The 18,154-nt window shown below is 55.2% G+C and overlaps 1 protein-coding gene across 1 annotated transcript; it reads right to left on the bottom strand.

Annotated features, from left to right (window-relative positions):
- Nucleotides 1–1,842: 1,842 nt before the first annotated feature.
- Nucleotides 1,843–5,205, bottom strand: ACTB (actin beta). Its single transcript, XM_012455575.3, has 6 exons — nucleotides 5,128–5,205; nucleotides 4,202–4,330; nucleotides 3,846–4,085; nucleotides 2,965–3,403; nucleotides 2,690–2,871; nucleotides 1,843–2,578 (listed from the first exon to the last, which is right to left on the bottom strand). The coding sequence occupies exons 2-6, from the start codon at nucleotides 4,322–4,324 to the stop codon at nucleotides 2,435–2,437; spliced, it is 1,128 nt and encodes a 375-aa protein (XP_012310998.1). The 5' UTR covers nucleotides 4,325–4,330; nucleotides 5,128–5,205; the 3' UTR covers nucleotides 1,843–2,434.
- Between the last annotated feature and the right edge of the window lie 12,949 nt (nucleotides 5,206–18,154).

Genomic DNA, 18,154 nt, shown 5'->3' with positions numbered 1-18,154 from the left:
TTTTTAGACAGAGTGTTGGTTCGGTCAGCTGGCGCCAGGCTGGAGTACAGTAGCACTATCTTGGCTCACTGCAACCTCCGCCTCCAGCATTCAAGCAATTCTCCTACCTCAGCCTCCCAAGTAGCTGGGACTACAGGCACGTGCCACCACGCCCAGCTAATTTTTGTATTTTTAGTAGAGACGGGGTTTCACTGTGTTGGCCAGGATGGTCTCCATCTCTTGACCTCGTGATCCACCTGCCTCAGCCTCCCAAAGTGCTGGGATTACAGGCGTGAGCCACCACGCCCGGCCTAGATAAGTTTTAATATATGTCTACACAATCAACATAATGAATATCACCTGACATGTTCATCAACGCCTCTGCTCTTTCTTCCCATGGTTACAGCATGTCATTGGACACTCATTTGTGTGCCTTTGTGTTTATGATGTCTTCCCCTTTAAACTGGGTGACTGGTGAGGACAGGAACACATCTGGTTGGTTCTCCTCCATACCCGCAGTACATGGCACAAATAGTGATTCGATGGAGAAATGGATGAAGGAATGAACGCATGAATGAATGAAGTCCTCATTTCCAGATTGACAGCTCCTCCAGGACAGCGTTCTTGTCCAGGTCATCTCAGTAGCTTCAGGCCCACCATCTAGTGGTCACTCAATAAAGACCAAAAGAGCTAGAACTGCCCCAAAGGGGCTTGACAGACCCTCAGGGGACCTCCAAGATAACACAGAAAGGGACAACCTTCCTCTCTGCCAACAGCCACTGTGCACAAGTGAGAGGCAGTCCAGGCCTCCTGGGGGACCAGATCATTTCCAGAACAACTGCTATACACCAGGTGGTGTTTTGGGTAAAGGGTATCCCTGCAAAGGAGCCTGTCCCCTTCCTTCATTCTCTGCTGGTATCAACCACAGCTTCTAGCAGCGGGAAGGAAAGCCAGGCTGTTTCTTTCAAGAGTGACTCAGCTCTGCGGAAGTAAGAATCTGACCTACAACTAGCTGGGCGTGCCTGTGTAGTTCCAGCTATTTGGGAGGCTGAGGCAGAACTGCTTGCCAAGGTTGAAGCTGCAGTGAGCTGTGGTTGTACCATTGCACTCCAGCCTGGGCAACAAAGCCAGACCCCATCTCAAAAATAAAGAATCTGACATGCAATGCCAGGCAGGCCCTGCTCTCCGGGAGTCTGGCCATCTCCCTCGGCAGCATGGGTCACAAACTGGGCCCTGAGGCGCCACGGGATGAGGCCCACTCTTGTCACAAGGCAGAATCCAGACCTCAGTCCAGAGCTAACCAGAGGTGCCTGCTGACCACTTATGGCCCCATGGACCCCCCACCCCAATTCGACTGTGATCCCAGGTTTCCCTCTGTCTGGGTGAAGAGGCAGGAGTCATGGTCTCTCCTCAGCCTATGGACCGTAGCCCAGGCTGACAGCCACAACTCCAATACAGTGAGCAGGACAAAGGCGTGGCAGCTAAGAACACCCATTACACCCCCACTCAAGAACCCCCTGCCCAGAGTGACCCTGAGGAATCTCCACTCCTAAGAAACAGGTGCCAACCAGCACTCCCTCAAACAGCCCCCTCCCCAGCTTCTCTTGAAGCATCTAGACCCTCTGGATGTATGAGAAACTGGGGTACCTAGGGACGGGTGGCAGAGCCAGGGCAGGAACTCCCCAATGAGCAGAGGCCTGAATCTTGAACTTCCCCCACATTCTAAGGCTACTCAATGTCAAGGTAAGAGAACCTCAGCCCACCTCCACTTGGTAAGGACAGGTTGGCCCCCACTGCCCCACCCCTCCCCTGGGTTCACCTGCTGCCCACATCCCCAGCCACGACACAAAGTCACGCTTGGCCTCATCTTTAAGGTGTGCACTTTATTCAACTGGTCTCAAGTCAGTGTACAGGTAAGCCCTGGCTGCCTCCACCCACACCCAGGGAGACCAAAAGCCTTCATACATCTCAAGTTGAGGGACAAAAAAAGGGGTAGCCACAGAGGCTAAAATCTTTCAAAATAAAACAAAATAAAAAAAGTATTAAGGCGAAATCTAAAAAATTTTTCATTACATAATTTACAACAAAAGCAATGCTGTTACCTCCCCTGTGTGGACTCGGGAGAGGACTGGGCCATTCTCCTTAGAGAGAAGTGGGGTGGCTTTTGGGAGGGCAAGGGACTTCCTGTAACAATGCATCTCACGATATTTGGAATGACTTAAAAAAAACAATGTACACAATCAAGTCCTCGGCCACATTGTAGAACTTTGGGGGATGCTCGCTCCAACCGACTGCTGTCACCTTCACCGTTCCAGTTTTTAAATCCTGAGTCAAGCCAAAAAAAAAAACCAAAACAAAACAAAAAAACAAATAAAGCCATGCCAATCTCATCTTGTTTTCTGCGCAAGTTAGGTTTTGTCAAGAAAGGGTGTAACGCAACTAAGTCACAGTCCGCCTAGAAGCATTTGCGGTGGACGATGGAGGGGCCGGACTCGTCATACTCCTGCTTGCTGATCCACATCTGCTGGAAGGTGGACAGCGAGGCCAGGATGGAGCCACCGATCCACACGGAGTACTTGCGCTCGGGAGGAGCAATGATCTGAGGAGTGAAGGGGACAGGCAGTAAGAACCCTGGATGTGACAGCTCCCCACAAACCACAGGGCTCCACGGCCCCCTGCCCAGGTCAGCTCAGGCTAGAAAGACACTCACCTTGATCTTCATCGTGCTGGGTGCCAGGGCAGTGATCTCCTTCTGCATCCTGTCAGCGATGCCAGGGTACATGGTGGTACCACCAGACAGCACTGTGTTGGCATACAGGTCTTTGCGGATGTCCACGTCACATTTCATGATGGAGTTAAAGGTAGTTTCGTGGATGCCACAAGATTCCATGCCTGAGGAAGAAATGAGGGCCAGACTTAAGTTTCCACAGCACGGCCCCAGGGGACCCTCATGTCAGGCAGGACTAGGCAGTGGTCTCCACTTACCTAGGAAAGAAGGCTGGAAGAGCGCCTCAGGGCAGCGGAACCGCTCGTTGCCGATGGTGATGACCTGACCATCAGGCAGCTCATAGCTCTTCTCCAGGGAGGAGCTGGAGGCCGCCGTGGCCATCTCCTGCTCGAAGTCCAGGGCGACGTAGCACAGCTTCTCCTTGATGTCACGCACGATTTCCCGCTCAGCTGTGGTGGTGAAGCTGTAGCCGCGCTCGGTGAGGATCTTCATGAGGTAGTCAGTCAGGTCCCGGCCAGCCAGGTCCAGACGCAGGATGGCGTGGGGGAGGGCATACCCCTCATAGATGGGCACAGTGTGGGTGACCCCGTCACCGGAGTCCATCACGATGCCAGTGGTACGGCCAGAGGCGTACAAGGAAAGCACGGCCTGGATGGCCACATACATGGCTGGGGTGTTGAAGGTCTCAAACATGATCTGTAGGAGAGATGCACTGTGTCACATTGAGGAAGTCACTAGGGACAGCCAGAGCAGACAGGGGACATGCAGGAAGTGCAAGAACACTGCTAGTTGTGCTGGGGTCTTGGGATGGGGATTCTGTTCAGACCTACTGTGCGCCTACTGTATACACACTCCAAGACCACTTTACACCAGCCTCATGGGCTTGTCACACGAGCCAGTGTTAGTACCTACACCCACAGCACTGTCTGTTTTAGACACCTAGTCAGAGAGGCAAACACCAGAAAAAGAGCTCATCTGGGAAAAAGCAAATAGAACCTGCAGAGTTCCAAAGGAGACTCAGGTCAGAGAAGAGAGTCCTACGGAGAACGGCAGAAGAGAGAACCAGTGAGAAAGGGCGCAGCTCTGGAAGGCCAGGAAGGAGGGAGGTGGCCACCAGGAGAGGCAGCAGGTCACTCACCTGGGTCATCTTCTCACGGTTGGCCTTGGGGTTCAGGGGGGCCTCAGTAAGCAGCACGGGGTGCTCCTCAGGAGCCACACGCAGCTCGTTGTAGAAAGTGTGGTGCCAGATCTTCTCCATGTCGTCCCAGTTGGTGACAATGCCGTGCTCGATGGGGTACTTCAGGGTCAGGATGCCTCTCTTGCTCTGGGCCTCGTCACCCACATAGGAGTCCTTCTGACCCATGCCCACCATCACGCCCTGCAAAGAACAGGGTGCCTTGAACACGGGCGCGGCCCCTACCCTGGAAGTCGGGATACCTCCTAAATGCCCTCCCGCCCGCTCCTGGGGCGGCCCCACCCACTCAACTCCCTTACCTGGTGCCTGGGGCGCCCCACAATGGAGGGAAAGACGGCCCGGGGAGCATCGTCGCCCGCGAAGCCGGCCTTGCACATGCCGGAGCCGTTGTCGACAACAAGTGCAGCGATATCATCATCCATGGTGAGCTGCGGGCAGGGCATGGCGCGCTGTGAGCCGGGGTCGCCCCCGCCCTACCCACTTCCGGCGCGCCTCGGCCTTGGGCCGCCAGGGGGCGCCGGCGCGCGCCCAGATTGGGGACAAAGGAAGCCGGGCTGGCCGCGTTATTACCATAAAAGGCAAACACTGGTCGGAGGCGGCTCCGCGGCGCGCGGCAGGAAGCCAGACCCCCGCCCCCTCCCCACCGGGCGCCGGCCCCGCCTCCGCCCGGTTCAAAAAACGCCGGTTCGGCGCGCACCAGCGGCGCAAAGCGGCCACACCTTCAGGCGGCCGGCGGCGCAGGCAGGAAGTGCGGGCCTGCGCCCCGGCGACCCCACCCCTTCCGGCCTGGCCCGCCCTCAGCCCAGCGCGAGCCGCGGCGCCCCGGGCTCCAGCGCGCACGCGCAGTTAGCGCCACAAGCCCCAGCGCACACGCGCAATGGTATCCCAGCCCCCACTGGGCCTGGCGGAGGCCCAGCCGCGCCCACCCTCTAGTCACGCGAGCAAGAACCCGGCTCGGACAAAGACCCCGCCAGCTGCCGCAGTCCCGAGAGCGGCACCACCTGGAGTTCGCCTCCCGAGCGCCGCCCCGTACCCCCGAACTAGAGCGGGGCGCCCCCCATCTCCAGAGGCCCGGGGACTTCTCCCGCACCCCCCACAGCGGTCCGGTTTTCCCACACGCTGCGCCCCCAGCTGTGGCCCAAGCCGCTCTGCACGGGCGACGGGGACGCAGCCTTAAGGCGGCTGGGCCGGGAGCCCCTTGCTCGGGTCGGCGAGCCGGGCTTACCTGGCGGCGGGTGTGGACGGGCGACGGAACGGCAAAGGCGAGGCTCTGTGCTCGCGGGGCGGACGCGGTCTCGGCGGTGGCTGCGCGTCGCGCCGCCGGGTTTTATAGGGCGCAGCTGCGGCCGCTCGAGCCATAAAAGGCAACTTTCGGAACGGCGCGCGCTGATTGGCCCCGCGCCGCTCACTCACCGGCCTCGCCGCACAGTGCAGCATTTTTTTACCCCCTCTCCCCTCCTTTGGCAAAAAAAAAAAAAACGAGAGCGAGATTGAGGAAGAGGAGGAGGGAGAGAGTTTTGGCGTTGGCCGCCCTGGGGTGCTGGGCCCGGGGGATGGGGGCGCCCGCCGTGGCCCCCGCGCCCCACGTTGTGCAGTGCCCGAATCGGCCCCGCGTGGCCAGGCCTGCCCCTAGCCTGCCCGTCTCTCGGGCCGCCCCCCACCCACCGCGGGACACCCTAGGTGTGGACGTCACTTGGGCAATGAGCGCCCAGGTGGGGTGGGCCAGGGTCTGCACGGGTGCCAGGGCCCTGGGTGCTGTGTTCTCTTGCAGAAGGAGCCCTCGGCACGAAGTGGCCAGGCAGTCACTCCCCCTTGCCTACTTGAGAGCAGCTTCCCTGAAAGCAGAGGCCGGGACCTCTGGCTGTGGGGCTCAGCTGGCTAAATGGGCTGGGTGGGTCACTAGGGAGAGACCTGAGCTTGAGAGTTAGCGTATGGTGTTGGGGGAGTCAGGAGGCTTGCGGCCGCTTAGAAGTCTCAGGACCACACTTCCCGGGACAGGTCAGGCGCCAGCGGTCCAATGGCTGGACGTGGCCTGTGATGAAGGCTGCAAACTCCCCCAGCCGCAGCCCTGGGAAGGTGAGCTCTACAGGGTAGGGAAACTTTTTCCCTGGAGCTGCCTGCTTCTGAGGGCAACATGGTCACACCCAGCCAAGACCAGGCCTGGGGCGTTAGTGGATGACCCAGGCAGCTGCAAGCACTGCGGGGTGGGGGCTGGGTCTACACATCCTGGGTCTGGGACCACCGTCCATTGTAGGTCTGCCGTACGCAGCCACAGCTGAACTGCCCTCTTATACCATCTGGAGGCCGCGGGGGACTCTGGGGACCAAGACTCCATGTGCCAGAGAGGATTGGGGGCGGGGCGGGGCCAGGAGCTCAAAGCCAGCCTGGGGAGACCCTCTCCTTGTCACCCCTTCTTGCCTTGGGTCTGTCCAATGAATAGCACACAAGACTGGGGTGGCCAGGGTCGTTCTGCTCTGGGAATCAGAGACCATACCCAGGTGGGGGCCATGCAGTGATCAGTGGCGTGGGACCACAGAGGGGCATTTGGCTCAGCCTAGAGGAACCTGCCCCCCTCCTCCTCCCCCTCCTTGGAGGTAGTGACAAGAAGATGAATTTTCACACAAAAATAGTAAGGGTGGTGAGGTGGGGGCACCTCAGGCCTGTGGGGGGCTTTGCAGCACGTAGTAGGTGTTCATTGAGTGTGTGTCGCAACCAGCAAAGATGAGTCCATATAAGGACTTGGAACCTATGGCCAGGAAGGAGGTGGCTTGTTCCAGTTCACGGTGTGAGACTGTGCTCAGCCGGTGGGACCGCTCCTCCCTTCAGGGTTGCAGAGGCCACAGCCTGGTGGGAAAGATGACCACCACCCAGCACACAGCGGCAGACACAGGTTCACAGTCCAGAAGACTTGCTGAATCTCTATCACCGCCCCACACAAGGGTGAACTTTCCCAGCCTGTCTACTCCCTGACTCCTGGGGACGGGACTGTCCTGTCCCTGGCCTTGTGTCTTTCAGCTGTAGGCGTCTTGCCAGCTGCCTCAGGACCTGCCAACCCTCCAGTTCACCGGGCTGGCATTGTGGGGCGGTGGTGGGGGCCTTCTTGCTGCCTGTTGATGAGGGCTGGTTCTGGGGGTTTGTCGAATGAAGTGAGGGGTGCTGGGGGGGTGGGATGTGACTGGAGCTGCAGAGCAAGGATGGGAGGCTGTCGGGTGGGGTGCAGAGCAGACCTGATGCCCAGGCAGGACCTGTGTTGCCACTGGGCCTCTACTCAGCTGGCCGAGAGGAGCTCCAGCCCCACCCCGCCCCAGGCTGCAGCATTCCTGGCCCATCCTCCTGCCTTGTGGTTCCCTCTGTCTGCAGCGGCCACTTCCTGGTGCTCTCCTATGCACCCCTCAAATCCCATCCCAGAAAGCCCCTATTTGGGGAAGCCTTTTAGCCTCTGCAACCGCACCTTCCTGCCTACTTCAGACCAATGCTTGTAGCTGGCATTTAGAACAGGGCCTCCCCCACCAGGCTATGAGCCCTCCCTGGGTCTCCATCACCCCCACTCCTTCACACCACACCCACCCCAGGGCTCCGCGCTGCTGAATGAGTGACTGCCTGGCTGTCCTGAGGTGGCAGGTTGGAGGTGGCCGAGCAGCCTGGGGTGAGGAGCAGGGAGGAGCTGAAGAGAGAAAGTGAGCAGTGGACCAGGAAAAGAGGAAGTAGAGCTGGCTGGCCGGGGGCGGGCCAAGCAGGGGAGAAGTGAACAGGTTGTCTTCTGCACTTGGGAACTTTGCCCTGGCAGGGAGTTTTCGGAGCTGTCACTTGGGTATGCACACAGCCCCCAGAGAACCCTCGGTTGAACTCAGCCAAGGGGACTCCACCTGCCTGGCTGGGGCTTTTGCTTTTTTCCCTTCAAGCCTTTGCTTTGGTGATGCCCCCACCCTGCAAGGCCTCCAGGCAACCAACACAGCCCAGACCCAGCGATCACACCTTGTCCCTCCAGCAAAACAACCACTCAGCCACCTTGCCCTGGGCACCGAAGCCCCTTCCCTACCCTGCCAGGAGGGAATCCAACCTCCATTTTTTTTTTTTTTTTTTTGATATGAGGTCTTGCTTTGTTGCCCAGGCTGGAGTGTGATCACAGTTCACTGCAGCCTCGACCTCCTGGGCTCAAAGCCCTCATAAGTAGCTGGGACTATAGACACACACCTCCATGCCTGGCTAATTTTTAAATGATTTGTAGAGGCACAGTCTCACCATGTTACCCAGACTGGTCTCCAGCTCCGGGGGGCTGAAGCTATCTTCCCGCCTCAGCCTCCCAAAGTCCTGGGATTACAGGCATGAGCCACCATGCCCGTCCCCAAGCTCCATTTTTTTTTTCCTTCTTTTCCAGTATTGGCTATAAGCAGCCCAAGCTCCATTTTTAAGAGGAAGGAACTGAGGCAGAAAGAGCTTCCCTTCTAGACTTGAGTTAGCTCCAGGGGGACAGGGACCCTAAATACAGTAGGTGCTCAGTGAGAGGAGAATGAATGAATGGGTGCAGCATTCCAGAAGACACACCCCCATTCACAGGCTAGAAAACTGAGGCAGGACTGGTGAAGTGCTCAAGGCTGGAAATGCAGCAGGAAGGACTCTAGGCTCAGGGCTCCCTGAGGCGGCAGCCCAGCCTCCTGCCTCACACTGCCCCTCCCTGGTAAAGTGTCCCCTGGAATGTCCCCAGGGCCTGAGTCCAAAGGCTGTTTGAAAGTCTGAATTCCTGGGCCCCACCTCCCTCTTCAGCATTTATCACGGTAGGCCCATAGAAGACACCAGCAGCCCAAGGTCATGCAGGCTGGGTGTGACCTTAGGGTCTCTCTGGCTGGGGTGTGATGGCTGGTGCCTGTAATCCCCGCATTTTGGGAGGCCAAGGAGGGAGGATCCTTTGAGCCCAGGAGTTGGAGACCAGCTTGGGCAACATAGGGAGATCCCATCTCTACAAAATTAACTGGGCATTGTGGCCATGTGCCTGTACTCCCAGCTAATCAGGAGGCTGACGTGGGAGGATTGCTTGAACGTTGAAGGTCAAGGCTATAGTGATCTATGATCAAGCTACTGCATTCCAGCTTGGGTGACAGAGAAAGACCCTGTCTCAAAAAAATTGGGTGCTCCAGGCCAGGCACGGTGGCTCACACCTGTAATCCCTGCACTTTGGGAGGCCAAGGTGGGTGGATCACCTGAGATCAGGATGATGAAACCCCATCTCTACTAAAAATACAAAAAATTAGCTGGGCGTGGTGGCACATGCCTGTAATCCCAGCTACTCAGGAGACTGAGGCAGGAGAATCTCTTGAACCTGGGAGGCAGAGGTTGCAGTGAGCTGAAATTACACCACTGCACTCCAGCCTGGGCAACAAAAGCAAAACTCTGTCTCGAAAAATAAAAATAAAAATAAAAAAATTGGGTGCTCCAGGTTTTATTCATTTAAAAATAAAATAGCCAGGCACAGTCAGCGGCTCACACATAATCCCAGCGTTTTGGGAGGCTGAGGCAGGAGGATCTCTTGAGTCCAGGAGTTCAAGACCAGTCTGAGCAGCATAGTGAGACCCTGTTTCTACAAAAGATAACTCAAAATTAGCTGGACGTGGTGGCGTGTGCCTGTAGTCCCAGCTACTGGGGAGGCTGAGGTGGGAGAATTGGCAGAGCCCCAGAGGCAGAAGCAGTGAACCAAGATCATGCCACTGCAATCCAGACTGGGTGACAGATACCCTGTCTCAAAAAAAAAGAAAGAGAGAAAGAGAAAGACAGAGAGAGAGAGAGAGAGATTAAATTAAAAAAACTGGTGCTCCAGGTTTATTTAATTTATTTTTAGAGATAGGGTCTCTAAAAATTTGAGAGATAGGGTCTAGCTCTGCGGCCCAGGCTGGAGTACAGTGGCATAATCACAGCTCACTGCAGCCTTCAACTCCTGAGTTCAAGCAGTCCTTCTGTTTCAGCCTCTTGAGTAGCTGGGACAGCAGGGAAGCCATCACATCCAGCTAACTTTTTTATTTTTATCTTTTGTAGACTCCTTATGTTGCCCAGGCTGGTCTCAAACTGCTGAGCTGAAGTGATCCTCCCACCTCAGCCTCTCGAAGTGCTGGGATTAGAGATGTGAGCCATCATGCCTGGCCTCAGCTTTTTTTTTTTTTTTTCAGATGGAGTCTCGCTCTGTCACCCAGGCTGGGGTGCAGTGGCACAATCTCAGCTCACTGCAACCTTTGACTGCCAGGTATAAGCGATTCTCCTGCCTCAGCCTCCCGAGTAGCTGGGATTACAGCCACATGCCACCATGCCCAGCTAATTTTTGTATTTTTAGCAGACATGGGGTTTCACCACATTGGTCAGGGTGGTCTAGAACTCATGACCTCGTTATCTGTCCACCTCGGCCTCCCAAAGTCCTGGGATTACAGGTGTGAGCCACCACGCCCGGCTCTTTTTTTTTTTTTTGAGACAGAGTCTCACTCTGTCACCCAGGCTGGAGTGCAGTGGTGGTATCTCAGCTCACTGCAACCTCTGCCTCCCGGGTTCAAGTGATTATCCTGCCTCGGCCTCCCGAGTATCTGGGACTACAGGCAGGCGCCACCATGCCCAGCTAATTTTTATATTTTTACTAGAGATGGGGTTTCACCGTGTTGGCCAGGATGATCTCAATCTCTTCACCTCATGATTCACCCACCTCAGCCTCCCAAAGTGCTGGGATTACAGGCTTGAGCCATCATGCCTGGCCAGTTTATTTTATTTTATTTTATTTAAATAAAACAGTGTGGGGTTTCTCTGCCTCCTGGCCACCTCCTCAGCCTTAACAGCCCACTTGAGGCTGCCTTCTCCAGGAAGCCTGCCTTGACTTGACTCCCTCCCTCTTCTACTCTAACAGCAGTAGGTTTCCTGCTCAGAAAGGGGCAGTGACCCAGCCAGGATCACCCAAGGTCACAGCCGGCAGCCGAACCTGAAGGGCCTTTCGTCTGGAGCAGCTCCTGGATCACACCGCTTCTGCATACAGCACACCATCACCCACCAGCCAGACATGCTTCCAGACCTAACGAGGCACTATTTTGAGAAATGGGAAAAGCACCCTGAATAAAGCAAGCACAATGCCCAAGACAGATCTCAAATGAGAAAGCAAGAGAACAAGTTTGATGGTGTCAGGAGGGAAAGCAACAGATTTCCTTAAGAAGGAGGGTGTTGAGGGGCCGGGCGCGGTGGCTCACGCCTGTAATCCCAGCACTTTGGGAGGCTGAGGCAGGTGGATCATGAGGTCAGGAATTTGAGACCAGCCTGGCCAATATGGTGAAGCCCTGTCTCTATTAAAAGTACAAAACTTAGCTGGGCATGGTGGTAGGTGCTTGTAATCCCAGCTACTCAGGAGGCTGAGGCAGGAGAATCTTTTGAATCCGGGTGGCGGAGGTTGCAGTGAGCCAAGATCACACCATTGCACTCCAGCCTAGGCGACAGAGTGAGATTGTATCTCAAAAAAAAAATGCCGAGCGTGGTGGCTCACCCCTGTAATCCAAGGACTTTGGTCGAGAGTTCAAGACCAGCCTGAACAAGATGGAAGAAGCCCTGTCTTTACTAAAAAAAAAAAAAAGGAAAAGAAAAGGAGGAGGGTGTTGGACTGAGCGTGGTGGTTCTCCATTGTAATCCCAGGACTTTGGGAGGCCAGGGTGGGAGGATCACTTGAACCCAGGAGTTTGACACCAGCCTGGGCAACATTGCAAGACCTTGTCTCTATATTAAAAAAGAAGGAGGGTGCTTTTTTATTTTTTGGGACAAGGTCTCACTCTGTGACCTAGACTGGAATGTAGCAGCGTGATCTCAGCTCATTGCAGGCTCAACCTCTCGGCCTCCAGCGATCCTCCCACCTCAGCCTCCCGACTAACTGGTACTACAGGTGTGCACCACCATGCCCAGCTAATTTTTTGTAGAGACAGGCTTTCGCCATTTGCCCAGGCTGGCCTCGAACTCCTGGGTTCAAGCAGTCAATGTGCCTGGCCTCCCAAAGTGTTGGGATTACAGGCATGAGCCACCGAATCTAGCAGAGGATGTTTCTTAAAAAGCAGTCAGGAATGCATTGGAACCGAATCATTTTCTGAGTGCAAAAAAAAAAAAAAAAAAAAAAGCCTGACGCGGTGGCTCACGCCTGTAATCCCAGCACTTTGGGAGGCCGAGGCAGGTGGATCACGAGGTCAAGAGATCAAGACCATCCTGGTCAACATGGTGAAACCTCGTCTCTACTAAAAATACAAAAAATTAGCTGGGCATGGTGGCGCGTGCCTGTAATCCCATCTACTCAGGAGGCTGAGGCAGGAGAATTGCCTGAACCCAGGAGGCAGAGGTTGCGGTGAGCTGAGATGGCACCATTGCACTCCAGCCTGGGTAACAAGAGCGAAACTCCGTCTCAAAAAAAAAAAAAGGCAGTCAGGAGGGCTCCTCAGAGGAGGTGACCAGCAGAGCCTTGGTCCCCACCTACACCTGACCTCCAGATCTAGCCTGTGGTGGTCACCTGGCTGCCTCTAGTAGCTCCGCCCTGGGCCTCCCCAGCTCCTTGCCAGAAGCTGCCAGGCTAAGGGGGATCCCTGCCCCGGAGGAAGTGGGAATTTCTAACACTTCTTGGGAGAGTTTTAAAAAATCCTTAAAAACTACCCTCTGTCTCCCGCCCCCAGGGTCCCCGGAAGAACCTTTCCAGCCCTCCAAGGGAGTTCCCGGACTTGGTTATTTGATTGAATTACTCAGAAAAAGAAATTCTCCCTACACGCGTGCGCGCACACACACACACACACGCACACACGCACACACGCACACACACCTTTTTGCTTTCTCTGGACTCATTTGCTGTAGGGCCAGCTATCCCTCTTCTCCAGATGAGAAACAGAAACCACACATACTGAGAGGAAGTGGACGCTTTGGGGCCTGAAGGCCTCAGCAGTGGGGGTGGGAGGTGCTGGAGAGGGAGGCTGAGGGCATCCCCATCCTCCCTGGGGCACAATCACTCTCCTAGAGGCCAAGGTAGCCCTCGGGACTCAGGGTCCTTCTGGATGCCCAGACAGGGGCCTCAGAAGCTGAGTGACAAGTTGGGCCAGGAAAGATGGGGCTCAGTAGCAAGTTCAAGTTCAGGTCAAGTGGGGTTCCCGAGGCCAGGGCTCTGATACCCTCTTGGGGTGTTGCATGAGCCAAGGGTGAGTCCTTCCCATACTAAGCACTGCCCCAGACAGCGGCTTCCCTGCCCTGGGCCTCTCTCCCTGGGCTGTGCAAAGGGGCAGGGGGGTACCTAGCTCCCAGGTAGCCCCTGAGAGCAGCCAGTGACTTGGGGTCTGCAGTCCAGGCCCAGGGTCAGTGCAAGGAGCTCACCCACTTCCTGGCCGGGTGGGCTCATCTCTGACCCTCTCCTGCCTGGCCTTCGACCTCAGAATGTCCCTTGGAGCTGGGCGAGGTGGCTCATGCCTGTAATCCCATCACTTTGGAAGGCGGAGGTGGGTGGATCACCTGAGGTCAGGAGTTCAAGACCATCTTGGGCAACATGGAGAAACTGCATCTCTACTAAAAATACAAAAAATTAGCTGGGTGTGGTGGTGGGGCCCTGTAATCCAGCTACTCGGGAGGCTGAGGCAGGAGAATCGCTTGAACCTCGGAGGTGGAGGTTGCAGAGAGCCGAGATCACATCATTGCACTCCAGCCTGGGCAACAGAGCAAGACTCTGTCACACACATACACACAGAGTCTTGCACACACATACACACACACACACTTTTTTTTTTTTTTTAAATAAAAAGACCAGGTTTCACCATATTGGTTAGGCTGGTCTTGAACTCCTGACCTCAGGTGATCTGCCCGCCGTGGCCTCCAAAGTGTTTGGATTAGAGGCGTGAGCCACTACGCCCAGCCAGACACACACATTTTTAAAAATTTTATTAATTAATTAATTTTTTTGAGACGGAGTCTGTCGGACACAGTGGCTCATGCCTGTAATCCCAACACTTTGGGAGGCTGTTAGGCGGATCACAAGGTCAGGAGTTCAAGACCAGCCTGGCCAAGATGGTTAAACCCCGTCTCTACTAAAAATACAAAAAAAATTAGCTGGGCATGGTAGCAGGCACCTGTAGTTGCAGCTACTCTGGAGGCTGAAGTAGGAGAATTGCTTGAACCGGGACCCGGGAGGCAGAGGTTGCAGTGAGTCGAGATTGCACCACTGCACTCCAGACTGGGTGACAGAGCGAGACTCCATCTCAAAAAAAAAAAAAAAATTAAAAATATAAATGCCCCTTGGAGGTGGGGCACTGGCAGTAGGGGAGGGTGAGGCCCCCTTGAAAAGCTGGAGAAGGGGAGAAAGGAAGGCATTGGGTTACGCAGGTGGGTGGGGCAGCTGCTGACTCAGGAGGCCACTGGCTCACCTGTCTTGGGGCTCAACCTGTTCTCCTGGCCACCCCCAGTCAAAAGAGGAGAAGGGAAGACGGAGGCCCCAAGGGCCTACTGTGTGCTGGGCGCATGTCAGGGAGGTGCCCACATCACCTCATCGAAAGCTCCCCATACCCCTGTTGGCCAAGTGGGAATCTCCTGTTTCTCAAATAAGTAAACAGAAGCCAGGGAAAGTGAGAAACTTGGGCCTGTAGGTAACAACACGGTTTGGCTGTTACCAGAATGTTCTGGAACCTGAGTGTCCAGGGCCTGGCTCAGGCCACTGTCCATGGTGAGCTTCCAAGGGTCCACCGGGTCCTCCAGCCTCTATGTGGTTGCTGTTCTCAGCCCCATGTTCCAGATGGGTAAACTGAGGCTCAGAGTGGCCAGTGGGAAGAGGCAGAGCCAGGCTCCATGGTTGCAGCTGGCCACACTGCCCCGCTGGGGGGCGCAGGCAGGACTCCACTTGGGTGCTCCTGAGCTGGCGTGGGCTCCACCAGCCCCAGGGCCCTCCTGCCCAAGGGGAAACCCGATCACAGCAACCGTGCAGTGTCACCAGGCCCTCCTCAGCCAGAAATCTCTGCCACCGCTGGGCTGGCCAGGAACCTGAGCCGACCCATGGGGGATGGGCCCAGCTGTCTGGGCTTCCCGAAGTGTCTTCCATGCCCCGCCCTGTGCCAGGTTCTGGGGACAGGAGGGGACCGCTGTGGGATGCACTGTCCACTGGGGAGAGGGGCACAGAGCTGTCCAGCCCTGATCCCATGAGACTGGTTCCATGCAAGCCCAGAGAAAGCCCCAGAGCCAGCCTCGGGGTGGGGAGAGTCCCAGAGGCCTCCTGGTCTTGGATTTTGATGGCTCAGGCAAGCAGGGGTTTCCCTTGGGACACTGGCTTCTGCTGGGACAGGGCACAGGCAGGGCTCCCTGACCCCATGAGAAAGCCCCGCTACTCCATTTCCCAGGTCTCTAGGGGATAATTTTTGCTAATTAAGTCACCTTGCCAGGAGCGGTGGCTCATGCCCGTAATCCTAGCACTTTGGAAGGCTGAGACAGGCAGATCACTTGAGGCCAGGAGTTCAAGACCAGCCTGGCCAATGTGGCGAAATCCCATCTCTACTAAAAATACAAAAATTAGCCAGGCATTGTAGCACGTGCCTATAATCCCAGCTACTCAGGAGGCTGAGGCACGAGAATTGCTTGAACTGGGGAGGCGGAGGTTGCAGTGAGCAGAGATCGCACCACTGTACTCCAGCCTGGGCAACAGTAGAGACACTGTCTCAAAATAATAATAATAATAATAATAATAAAGTCACTTGGGCTCTCCAATAGCCAGGGGCCACCAAGGTCAGATGACCAATGCCCAATCTTAGGACATCCATACCTTTGTCCCTGGGCCCACCTGGGCTGCCCAGACATGTAGCATTGGGGGTGACAGTGGAGGAAGGCACACAGATGCCCCTGAGGCTGTGACGGGGACATGTAAGGCTGGAGGGCTGGTCCAGGTAGGATTTAGCAGTGAGTCAACTATGCACAGGCCAGGGTGCCAGGCGTTGGGCCCTCTTAGCTCAGCAAAGCCAGAGTGAAGGATGCCCCAGATTCAGTGGGGCTCTCCAGAAATAAGCGTAGCATCCTTCCCGAGATGCAAGAACCCCAGAATAGTCCTTTGAGAACCCTGATCTTTCCTCCTCTGAGTCACTTTCAGGCTTTGTATTAAGTGGGGTTCACCTGTGCCACTCACACACTGGATGTCCTTGAAACTGACTCTGTGAGTCCAAACAAGCCTCAGCAAGGTCCTGCGTGGGTCAGGTACAGCAGCTCATGCCTGTAATCCCAATGCTTTGGGACACTGGGTTGGGAGGTTCGCTTGAGGCCAGGAATTTGAGACCAGCATAGGCAACATAGTGAGACCCCCATCTCTACAAAAAAAATTTTTTTAAATTAGGCCAGGCGCAATGGCTCATGCCTGTAATCCTAGCACTTTGGGAGGCCCAGGCAGGTGGATCACAAGGTCAGAAGTTCGAGACCAGCCTGACCAATATGGTGAAACCCTGTCTCTACTAAAAAAAAAAATACAGGCCGGGTGCGGTGGCTCAAGCCTGTAATCCCAGCACTTTGGGAGGCCGAGGCGGGTGGATCACGGGGTCAAGAGATCGAGACCATCCTGGTCAACATGGTGAAACCCCGTCTCTATTAAAAATACAAAAAATTAGCTGGGCATAGTGGCGCGTGCCTGTAGTCCCCGCTACTCAGGAGGCTGAGGCAGGAGAATTGCCTGAACCCAGGAGGCGGAGGTTGCAGTGAGCCGAGATCGCGCCATTGCACTCCAGCCTGGGTAACAAGAGCGAAACTCCGTCTTAAAAAAAAAAAAAAAAAAAAATACAAACACACATACAAAAAATTATCCCAGTATGGTGGCACATGTCTATAATCCCAGCTACTAGGGAGGCTAAGGCAGGAGAATCACTTGAACCTGGGAGGTGGAGGTTGAGCCGAGATCTCGCCATTGCAATCCAGCCTGGGCAACAAGAGCGAAACTCTGTCTCAAAAAAAATTTTAAATTAGCTGTGTGTGATGACGCGTGCCTATGGCCCCAGCTACTTGAGAGGCTGAGGAGGGAGGATCACTTAAGGCCAGGAGTTTGAGACTAGCCTGGGAAACATAGCAAGATCTCTGTGTCTACAAAACAGAAAAAGACGGGCCTGGTGCAGTGGCTTATGCCTGTAATCCCAGCACTTTGGGAGGCCAAGGCGGGTAGATCATGATGTCAGGAGTTTGAGACCAGCCTGATCAACATGGTAAAACCCCGTTTCTACTAAAAATACAAAAATTAGCTGAGTACGGTGGCTCACGCCTGTAATCCCAGTACTTTGGGAAGCTGAGGTGGGTGGATCACTTGAGGTCAGGAGCTCAAGACCAGCCTGGCCAACATGGTGAAACCCCATCTCTACTGAAAATACAAAAATTAGCTGGACGTGGTGGCTTATGCCTGTAGTCCCAGCTACTTACATGGGAGGCTGAGGCAGGAGAATCACTTGAACCTAGGAGGCAGAGGTTGCAGTGAGCTGAGATCATGCCACTGCACTTCAGCCTGGGTAACACAGTGAGACTGTCTCAATTTTTTTTTTTAAATAAAAATGGGGTTTCACCACATTGGTCAGGCTGGTCTTGAACTCCCGACTTCAGGTGATCCACCCACCTTGGCCTCCAAAGTGCTTGGATTACAGGCATAAGCCACCACGCCCAGCCCTCAAATTTTTACAAAAGGGGAAACCAGAATCAGAGATGAGTGAAGACTTAGCCAAACTCACACAGCACATGTGATGAGTCAGAGCCCAGGCCTGGGGGGCTGGGGGGCTGCGGGGTGAGGGCGAGCTGCAGCTTGCATGCCACTGGGATGGTGAGGATAATTTGAGTCTTTTTTTTTTTTTTTTGAGACGGAGTTTCGCTCTTGTTACCCAGGCTGGAGTGCAATGGTGCGATCTCGGCTCACCGCAACCTCCGCCTCCTGGGTTCAGGCAATTCTCCTGCCTCAGCCTCCTGAATAGCTGGGATTACAGGCACGCGCCACCGTGCCCAGCTAATTTTTTGTATTTTTAGTAGGGACGGGGTTTCACCATGTTGACCAGGATGGTCTCGATCTCTTGACCTCGTGATCCACCCGCCTCGGCCTCCTAAAGTGCTGGGATTACAGGCGTGAGCCACCGCGCCTGGCCTGAGTCTTCTTTGTATTTTATTTTATTTGAGATGGATTCTCACTCTGTTGCCCAGGCTGGAGTGCAGTGGCGCCATCTCCGCTCACTACAACCTCCATCTCCTGGGTTCATGCAATTCTCCGGTCTCAGCCTCCTGAGTAGCTGAGACTA

Source organism: Aotus nancymaae, unplaced genomic scaffold, assembly GCF_030222135.1.
Source record: "Aotus nancymaae isolate 86718 unplaced genomic scaffold, 86718_ANA_hifiasm-v0.15.2.pri h1tg000015l_0, whole genome shotgun sequence".
Taxonomy (NCBI): Eukaryota; Metazoa; Chordata; class Mammalia; order Primates; family Aotidae; genus Aotus; species Aotus nancymaae.
The sequence above is the reverse complement of the archived record's forward strand: the minus strand, read 5'-3'. Positions and strand labels throughout refer to the sequence as shown.

Coding starts and splice junctions, on each gene's coding strand:
- ACTB (XM_012455575.3), bottom strand. CDS start 4,324: ATGGATGATGATATCGCTGCACTTGTTGTCGACAACGGCTCCGGCATG. Junction 3,404..3,845: donor ACCGTGAGAAGATGACCCAG/GTGAGTGACCTG, acceptor TCTCTCCTACAG/ATCATGTTTGAGACCTTCAA. Junction 2,872..2,964: donor CTTCCAGCCTTCTTTCCTAG/GTAAGTGGAGAC, acceptor TTTCTTCCTCAG/GCATGGAATCTTGTGGCATC.